We start from the raw sequence: 10,357 nt of genomic DNA on the forward strand, positions 1-10,357 counted from the left end.
CTTCTGAGTTGTGCTTCTCCATGTAAGTCTTGGAACACACAGGTAGTTGAATCACTGCGTAAACTATGTCGCTATCAACAGAATGGGTCGCAGCATTATATCTTTAGGATACACTAGTTATACCACTCAATTTCGTTTAATGTACTGAAGTTCCAGTATTACAATATTATCATTATTCATGGTATTATGATGCAATATTGAGTTAGAACATAGCTAGCAGAGTCGTGTTTCTTAATTAAATGTCTCCACGTTTTTTCTTCTTTTGCAGAAGTCAACGCAACCAGCCTATGGCTTACGATCTTCAAAGAATCGAGCACTCTAATAATAACTAAATTAGACAATTCAATTCTTAGCCTAACAATCCAATATGTTCGGCATATTTCAAATTATCTACTTATGTCTTCCATTAAACGACTGCAAGAACTCTGGAATTTAACTATGCTCCGGAAGAGTATAAAAGTTTGTCTGTTGTAACGGCTAGTTCCCCGAAACACAGTTAAACCATTCTCTCAAAAGTAAAAACCAAAAAAATTGATCAACAACAAAAACAACTCAACCACACTTCAAAGAAACTTGTTTTTGTAACTTACAAAATTTCTTCCTCGAATAAGCGCCTGGTCGCTTATTTAAAATTTCGGCGTCGCGGTAAGGGAGAGGCGCTTGTTGGAAGAAGGGCACTTAGTCGAGTGGGGAACTTACTATTTTGCTGCAATGATTCCGCTGTAACTGAAGCGTAAAAAGTTATAAATAAAGTGTCCTTAGAATCAAGATTTCCTTGTATCACTACTATTTACGAACGTGCGGGAGAAATGGGGGGGGGGGGCGCTTATTCTAGAGGAGCGCTTGTTTGACATTATGGCCTAAAAGGTAGGGGCTAATTCGAGGGAAGCGTTTATCAGAGCGTGTACGTGTATTCGAGGAAAAACGGTCATTAATAATTTTAAACTTTTACAATTAAATCAAATATAAATCGAGTCACTAAATAAGGACTTGTCTGCGCAAAATATGATACAAAGTTCTCTTGGGAAAATGATATTTCAAAGAGTTATTTGTATATGTAATCACATGATTTCGAGTGCAATTTGGAATAAATGAGAAGAGTAAATTTTTTCAAAGACTAACAAAATTGCATGAGCCCGTAAGGCGAATGCAATTTGTGATCTTTGAAAAAACTTACAAGTTCTTTTTTATTACTCCAAAGTACACGAGAAAAATCATGTTAAAATGTATTAATGATATAAATGAAAAAATACGAGGTAGCTTATCATAATTATGCCGAAAAAAAGCGCGCGCATCAGGTGCAAAAATAGTTTATTCAAACCCTGCAAGTGACATTGACCTTGACATTGACCAATCATTCTGACCAAGAGCCATAATTATGGCTCTTGTTCTGACCGATCAGAATGTCTAGTTTGTTACTTTCTTTGCACTGAATTAACCCTTTTCTTCAGTGAATTAACTCTCTTCTCCATTGAATTACCTGAAAACTTCATCTATCTTAACCAATCAGAACTGAGTAAATTTTTTCACGTATATTATTGTTTAACGAAATGTATCATAAATGTGTTTAGTATATTCATATAGTATACTCATATAGTAGTTGAACGAAAAGTTTGGCAAACTCAGCTCTATCTCGTTTTTCTGTAGGAGCCACCTACATAAAAAAGGAAGAAGAATATAAGAGAACATTTAACTTGAGACAAGTCGTGTTTCTGAAGCTAGCCTTAACTTTTTTGGCACATACAAAGCCGGTGCGGTTGGAGAAAATATTGTTACAACTAGTAAGCCAAGTGTAAACCCCAAGTGGACGACTATATTTTCGTTATTGGGAAAACTAAAACAAATAATACTTGTAAAAATGAGTAAAAAATGCGAAATCACCAGAAATTGAAATGAGAACGCAATAAAAAATAATTGAAAAGATCGATCAAATCAATCGCCATTGACAATTATGCATGTTGTTTCTAAAACAGTGTATGGCACTTCATAAGAATCGACTATCTGGTTGCTGTTTAAAAATTGCTCACTCAATCTATAGTGGCAGGCCCGATTGACATTCCTTTGAACTCATCTTTGAGTTGAGGTTTTATTGTTCCTTAGATACTCTGAAGATGCTAGAATGGCTAGTCTGTATGAACAAAAAAGAATACTGATCGAGCCCGCCATTCATGCATAGGGCGAATAGATACAAACATTAACAAAACATTATGTTGACTCACTTTGAAAAGAATCTCCATCTTGTTTGCCTGATCAGTTTAGTCTCAGAGTGACATCATCCCCAATAAGAACGAAGGGCGCCCAGTACTTAACTTCCTTGAAAGTTTCGGACTCTCTCATAAGTCGCATGGCTTGGTTAAGAGTTTCACTAACCCGCTCTCCTCTCACCAGTTCTTCATAGAAATGTTTCATGAACTGGAAAGTGGCCTGGTCATTGATTGCCCACGGGGACACCAGGACGGAACGGGCACCGGCTCTTAAAAAGGCTCGTGCCATACCAACCATCCCCTCTGCCTTTATCTCTCCACGAGCGCTATTACAGCAGCTGAGCACAACCAGTTTTGCACGCAGTTGAACGTATGACACATCTTTCATTGTTAGTAAAAAGTCTTTCTCTTCAGGCTGGTGAGTTTTCCTTGTAGGGTCTGGCGCCAAAACAATTTCTGCTGTTTCCATTGCACCATGTGCGGCGATGTGCACTAAAGCAACCGAGGGGAGTCGCTTTAACACTTCAAATTTAGTGGCCCTTGTTCCAACGAGGGGGGTGGTGTCGAGGATTCTTCCGATCATCTCTACTTCTTCCTTTGCACACGGTGGCTGACACAACTTGTTCCCGTTGAAAATAACTTCCTCTAAGCACGGATCTCCTACGAGAGGCGCGCCGCAAGTGCTGTGGAAGTTTACTGGACAATCGATAACCAACTGCAAAGTGGTTAGGGATGGAATCATACGGATCCTAAACCTTTCCGACAAATACTGCATATTCGGGTTCACCAGTGCAGCAAACGGGACCAAACAAAGTGGACCTTCGAGTACAAGTATAAGGTCATCTCCGTCAACCAGGTCAGCCACAGGAGCAATGATGATGTCATATAGTTTCCTTAGGCTTTCCCTTTCACAAGTAACGGCAGTTCGTGCACCAGTTTTTTCAAGAGCATTATGGTTTAGAGTTGAGATGAGTTCTCTCACTTCTTTTTCTGAAACGCAGTCATTTAATTCTTTTCTTCTCAAGTCGACTTTGTTATCGCCGCGTATAGCCCAGAAGACAATTTCTTTCTCACTAGATGCTATATAAATTGTTGTCGTTGGGATGGATCTAAGGTTTAAGGCAACTGCCTGTAATGAGTCAGAAAACACAGCGTATTTTGTCTCCATAACATCCCCTAGGGCTTGCGCCCGTCCTTTCTCAGCAGTAAACAAGTCGTCAGAAACCTGACCTACGTTTAAATAAAGACGCCACAATTTTCTAAAGGTAACACTGTAAGTTTCGCTGTAACGAATATTCCACTCGTCCTTAGACCGGAGGTGTGCTCTGACTTTGTTATACATTGTCAAACTGGAATTATAAAAACTGATAGCTTTATAAGGAAATTTCTGAGGTTCACAGATCTGAGTAAGAATATTTAATGAAAAAGCTTGTCCCGCCTTGTCTCTCACTTCTTCATCAAATATTAGATCACACACAGACTGCAACATGGCCCTCCGAACATAGTCAAGGCAGTGATAGACATTGCCAACATTTCCATGGGCCTGTCCCTCTCCAGCTTTGTCTCCCACTTCTTTAGCATTTTTTAGGTGACGCTCATGGTACTGCATGGCCCTCTCAAAATCGCCAAGGCTGTGATAGGCATTGCCAAGATTTTCATGGGCCTGTCCCTCTCCAGCTTTGTCTCCCACGTCTTCAGCATTTTTTAGGTGACGCTCATGGCACTGGATGGCCCTCTCAAAATCGCCAAGGCTGTGATAGGCATTGCCAAGATTTCCATAAGCCCTTCCCTCTCCAGCTTTGTCTCCCACTTCTTTAGCATTTTTTAGGTGACGCTCATGGTACTGGATGGCCCTCTCAAAATCGCCAAGGCTGTGATAGGCACTGCCAAGATTTCCATAAGCCCCTCCCTCTCCAGCTTTGTCTCCTACTTCTTTAGCATTTTTTAGGTGACGCTCATGGTACTGGATGGCCCTCTCAAAATCGCCAAGGCTGTGATAGGCACTGCCAAGATTTCCATAAGCCCCTCCCTCTCCAGCTGTGTCTCCTACTTCTTTAGCATTTTTTAGGTGACGCTTATGGTACTGGATGGCCCTCTCAAAATCGCCAAGGCTGTGATAGACATTGCCAAGATTTCCATGGGCCTGTCCCTCTCCAGCTTTGTCTCCTACTTCTTTAGCATTTTTTAGGTGACGCTCATGGTACTGGATGGCCCTCTCAAAATCGCCAAGGCTGTGATAGGCAATGCCAACATTTCCATGGGCCTGTCCCTCTCCAGCTTTGTCTCCTACTTCTTTAGCATTTTTTTGGTGACGCTCATGGTACTGGATGGCCCTCTCAAAATCGCCAAGGCTGTGATAGGCATTGCCAAGATTTCCATGGGCCAGTCCCTCTCCAGCTTTGTCTCCCACTTCTTCAGCATTTTTTAGGTGACGCTCATGGTACTGGATGGCCCTCTTAAAATCGCCAAGGCTGTGAAAGGCATTGCCAAGATTTCGATAAGCCCCTCCCTCTCCAGCCTTGTCTCCCACTTCTTTAGCATTTTTTAGGTGACGCTCATGGTAGTGGATGGCCCTCTCAAAATCGCCAAGGCTGTGATAGGCACTGCCAAGATTTCCATATGCCCCTCCCTCTCCAGCTTTGTCTCCCACTTCTTTAGCATTTTTTAGGTGACGCTTATGGTACTGGATGGCCCTCTCAAAATCGCCAAGGCTGTGATAGGCATTGCCAAGATTTCCATGGGCCTGTTCCTCTCCAGCTTTGTCTCCTACTTCTTTAGCATTTTTTAGGTGACGCTCATGGTACTGGATGGCCCTCTCAAAATCGCCAAGGCTGTGATAGGCATTGCCAAGATTTCCATGGGCCTGTCCCTCTCCAGCTTTGTCTCCCACTTCTTTAGCATTTTCTAGGTGACTCTCATGGTACTGGATGGCCCTCTCAAAATCTCCAAGGCTGTGATAGGCATTGCCAAGACTTCCATGGGCCTGTCCCTCTCCAGCTTTGTCTCCCACTTCTTTAGCATTTTTTAGGTAACGTTCATGGTACTGGATGGCCCTCTCGAAATCGCCAAGGCTGTGATAGGCTTTCCCAAGATTTCCATAAGCCCCTCCCTCTCCAGCTTTGTCTCCCACGTTTTTAGCATTTTTTAGGTGACGCTCATGGTACTGGATGGCCCTCTCAAAATCGCCAAGGCTGTGATAGGCATTGCCAAGATTTCCATAAGCCCTTCCCTCTCCAGCTTTGTCTCCCACGTTTTTAGCATTTTGTAGGTGCTGCTTATGGTACTGGATGGCCCTCTCAAAATCGCCAAGGCTGTGATAGGCACTGCCAAGTTTTCCATGGGCCAGTCCCTCTCCAGCTTTGTCTCCCACTTCTTTAGCATTTTTTAGGTGACGCTCATGGTACTGGATGGCCCTCTTAAAATGGCCAAGGCTGTGATAGGCATTACCAAGATTTCCATAAGCCCCTCCCTCTCCAGCCTTGTCTCCCACTTCTTTAGCATTTTTTAGGTGACGCTCATGGTACTGGATGGCCCTCTCAAAATCGCCAAGGCTGTGATAGGCACTGCCAAGATTTCCATATGCCCCTCCCTCTCCACCTTTGTCTCCCACTTCTTTAGCATTTTTTAGGTGACGCTTATGGTACTGGATGGCCCTCTCAAAATCGCCAAGGCTGTGATAGGCATTGCCAAGATTTCCATGGGCCAGTCCCTCTCCAGGTTTGTCTCCCACTTCTTTAGCATTTTTTAGGTGACGCTCATGGTACTGGATGGCCCTCTTAAAATCGCCAAGGCTGTGATAGGCATTGCCAAGATTTCCATAAGCCCCTCCCTCTCCAGCCTTGTCTCCCACTTCTTTAGCATTTTTTAGGTGACGGTCATGGTAGTGGATGGCCCACTCAAAATCGCCAAGGCTGTGATAGGCACTGCCAAGATTTCCATATGCCCCTCCCTCTCCAGCTTTGTCTCCCACTTCTTTAGCATTTTTTAGGTGACGCTTATGGTACTGGATGGCCCTCTCAAAATCGCCTAGGCTGTGATAGGCATTGCCAAGATTTCCATGGGCCTGTCCCTCTCCAGCTTTGTCTCCTACTTCTTTAGCATTTTTTAGGTGACGCTCATGGTACTGGATGGCCCTCTCAAAATCGCCAAGGCTGTGATAGGCAATGCCAAGATTTCCATGGGCCTGTCCCTCTCCAGCTTTGTCTCCCACTTCTTTAGCATTTTCTAGGTGACTCTCATGGTACTGGATGGCCCTCTCAAAATCTCCAAGGCTGTGATAGGCATTGCCAAGACTTCCATGGGCCTGTCCCTCTCCACCTTTGTCTCCAACTTCTTTAGCATTTTTTAGGTAACGCTCATGATACTGGATGGCCCTCTCGAAATCGCCAAGGCTGTGATAGGCATTGCCAAGATTTCCATAAGCCCCTCCCTCTCCAGCTTTGTCTCCCACGCTTTTAGCATTTTTTAGGTGACGCTCATAGTACTGGATGGCCCTCTCAAAATCGCCAAGGCTGTGATAGGCATTGCCAAGATTTCCATAAGCCCTTCCCTCTCCAGCTTTGTCTCCCACGTTTTTAGCATTTTGTAGGTGCTGCTTATGGTACTGGATGGCCCTCTCAAAATCGCCAAGGCTGTGATAGGCATTGCCAAGATTTCCATGGGATTGTCCCTCTCCAGCTTTGTCTCCCACTTCTTTAGCATTTTTTAGGTGACGCTCATGGTACTGGATGGCCCTCTCAAAATCGCCAAGGCTGTGATAGGCATTGCCAAGATTTCCATAAGCCCCTCCCTCTCCAGCCTTGTCTCCCACTTCTTTAGCATTTTTTAGGTGACGCTCATGGTACTGGATGGCCCTCTTAAAATCGCCAAGGCTGTGATAGGCACTGCCAAGATTTCCATATGCCCCTCCCTCTCCAGCTTTGTCTCCCACTTCTTTAGCATTTTTTAGGTGACGCTTATGGTACTGGATGGCCCTCTTAAAATCGCCAAGGCTGTGATAGGCATTGCCAAGATTTCCATGGGCCTGTCCCTCTCCAGCTTTGTCTCCTACTTCTTTAGCATTTTTTAGGTGACGCTCATGGTACTGGATGGCCCTCTCAAAATCGCCAAGGCTGTGATAGGCATTGCCAAGATTTCCATGGGCCTGTCCCTCTCCAGCTTTGTCTCCCACTTCTTTAGCATTTTCTAGGTGACTCTCATGGTACTGGATAGCCCTCTCAAAATCTCCAAGGCTGTGATAGGCATTGCCAAGACTTCCATGGGCCTGTCCCTCTCCAGCTTTGTCTCCAACTTCTTTAGCATTTTTTAGGTAACGCTCATGGTACTGGATGGCCCTCTCGAAATCGCCAAGGCTGTGATAGGCACTGCCAAGATTTCCATAAGCCCCTCCCTCTCCAGCTTTGTCTCCCACGTTTTTAGCATTTTTTAGGTGATGCTCATAGTACTGGATGGCCCTCTCAAAATCGCCAAGGCTGTGATAGGCATTGCCAAGATTTCCATAAGCCCTTCCCTCTCCAGCTTTGTCTCCCACTTTTTTAGCATTTTTTAGGTGACGCTTATGGTACTGGATGGCCCTCTCTAAATCGCCAAGGCTGTGATAGGCATTGGCAAGATTTCCATAAGCCCCTCCCTCTCCAGCTTTGTCTCCCACTTCTTTAGCAATTGGTAGATATCGCTCATGGTACTCTATGGCCTTCTTAAAATCGCCAAGGCTACGATAGCAGTTACCAAGATTTCCGTAAGCCATTCCTTCTCCAGCTTTGTCTCCCACTTCTTTAGAAATTTGTAGATCACACTTATGGTACTCGATGGCTTTTTTAAAATCACAAAGGTTACGACAGCAACTGCCAATATTTCCATATGTCCTTCCTTCTCCAACTTTATCTCCAACTTCTTTACCAATTTTTAGATGGCGCTCATGGTACTCGATGGCCTTTCCAAAATCGGCAAGCATATGATAGCCACTTCCAAGATTTGCATAGGCCCGTCCCTCTCCAGCTTTGTCTCCCACTTCCTTCTGAGAGTCATCAGCAACCCCTGGAGAAGATAAAGTGTAAGAAGAAGAACTGGATGAGGCAAATAAAACCGTACAGTCCTGTAATGAAGGAAGATCACTGAAAGTCGTAATCAATCATCATACGAACTGAGACTATGCTAAAAGTTTCCTATTAAGGGCATTCAATCCTGTAGTCATCTTTTATAATTACAACTCTTTCTTTTAGGGACCACATATATCGTAAATAACAAAGACACATTCCGGAGAAAATGAACTCCGAGTGCTCCCGATAGGAGTTGAACTTACGACCTTCCGATTAGTACTTAGCATGCTCTACCACTAAGCCACAGGAGACTCATGGCAGACTGGCCAGGCCGGACAAGAAATTTGTCACCCTGGACCTAGTTGAAAGGCCTATTTGAGGTAACATCGAACAAAAGAAAAGGTCTGTAAAACAAAAGATTACTTTTTTAATTCAGCGTAAAAACTGTTTAGCCACTATATTTCGTTCTGCTAGTGAGAGTGATTTGATTTACATTTTTACGTTCGTAACAATAATTTTTGCTCGCGACTCACGTCAGCGATATCGCTTTATGCATTAGTGCGATTCCACGCTAAATACCCTCTCTTCCGGTTGACGTATTGACCAATCAGAGCGCGTGTTTACTGTAAGCTATGCGATTCTATGTTAAATAGGGACATGGTTGGTATAAGCAGTACAGTGCTTGCTGATTGCCTGAAAGTCTTTCGCTTCTGTTTATCCTTACGCTTATGCCAACCAAGTCTTAACTAGACAGTATAAGCTTAAAAGAAGGTAACGTTTTGATTTAGTCCAAACTCTTTTAAAGCTGAACGCGCCGCCTATGGCGGGCCAAGAAAGAAACTTAGAGGACTTAGACTGCCAGGATAAAGCTTTAAGGTGATATATATTTTGGTCTGTAAATATATCATACAAGACCTTTTAATGGCCTTTAAATGGGTCGTGACAGCTGTTCAGTGGTTCGCATTGCATCTTAGACAAAATAGCCCAACTCTTGTAAACCTGGACGCGCCGCTCATGGTGGGCCAAGAAAGAGAATTGGAGGAATTAAAATACAAGGATAAAGCTATTGCTCTTGAAAGGAGAAAACAAGTTGATGTTATTTATTTCGATTTTTCCAAGGCTTTCGATCAAGTGTCTCACGAAAGACTCCTATTCAAGCTAGAATGTCTTGGTATTGGTGGATCCTTGTTGGCTTGGTTTAGATCATATTTAACTAGTAGAAGACACAGAGTTGTGATAGATAACGAGTCCTCTGATTTCCTCCCTGTAACATCTGGAGTCCCATAGGGGTCAATTCTGGGGCCTTTGCTGTTCCTGGTTTTTATCAGCGATATGCCCAATGTAATTTCCAAAGAAACATCGTTACCCCTTTTTCCTGATGACTTTAAGTGCTTTCGCCTAATCCTTGGACAGGATGACAGTGTGAAATTGCAGAATGACTTGAATCAGTTATTTCAGTGGTCTAGTATCTGGGGTTTGGAGTTTAATACCAAGAAGTGTAAATTTTTAACGGTGGCTCGTATCAGATCAACGAATGAAGGGACTATTATCTTGGTGGAACTAAGTTAGACCGTGTCGATATTGAGAAAGACTTAGGGGTTTTAGTTAGCCACAATTTAAGTTGGAATAATCATGCTGATTTCGTCTCTTCGAAAGCTCAAAAAATGCTTTATCTTCTTTATCGAATATGCAGGGACATTACTGATATTAGTACAAGGAAATTGCTCTACACTACTTGGGTTCGGTCGCGCCTTGAATGTAATAGCGTGGTATGGTCGCCTCATACAAAACGAAACATCAGCATTTTACGGCAGGTCCAACGCAGGGCTACAAGATTTATTCTTGGTAGGAATTACTCTCAACACGAGCGTCTTAGTAAATTAAATTCATTGCCTTTGCATTATCGTAGTCAAATTAATAATTTGGTTTTCTTTTTAAGTGTTTTAAGAATATAAATAAGTTAAATATCTTAGATTACGTATCGTTTCGTTCTTGTATTAGATCACTGGAAACGTTGATCATTTAACGCTTGATGTCCCTTTCAGCAGGACTGACGCCTTTAAGAATTATTTTTTTATTCGGATTTGTTACCTGTGGAATGAATTACCTATTAGT

General features: G+C 43.2%; 1 protein-coding gene across 1 annotated transcript; it reads right to left on the minus strand.

Moving 5' to 3' along the window:
* Positions 1 to 117: 117 nt before the first annotated feature.
* On the minus strand, positions 118 to 8,437 carry LOC148730003 (uncharacterized). The gene is made up of 2 exons (XM_088759638.1): positions 2,220 to 8,437; positions 118 to 1,654 (listed from the first exon to the last, which is right to left on the minus strand). The coding sequence occupies exon 1, from the start codon at positions 8,155 to 8,157 to the stop codon at positions 2,251 to 2,253; it is 5,907 nt and encodes a 1,968-aa protein (XP_088615764.1). The 5' UTR covers positions 8,158 to 8,437; the 3' UTR covers positions 118 to 1,654; positions 2,220 to 2,250.
* Positions 8,438 to 10,357: the final 1,920 nt, after the last annotated feature.

This window comes from Stylophora pistillata, chromosome 5, assembly GCF_964205215.1.
Source record: "Stylophora pistillata chromosome 5, jaStyPist1.2, whole genome shotgun sequence".
In the NCBI taxonomy this organism is placed as follows: Eukaryota; Metazoa; Cnidaria; class Anthozoa; order Scleractinia; family Pocilloporidae; genus Stylophora; species Stylophora pistillata.

Coding starts and splice junctions, on each gene's coding strand:
- LOC148730003 (XM_088759638.1), bottom strand. CDS start 8,157: ATGCTTGCCGATTTTGGAAAGGCCATCGAGTACCATGAGCGCCATCTA.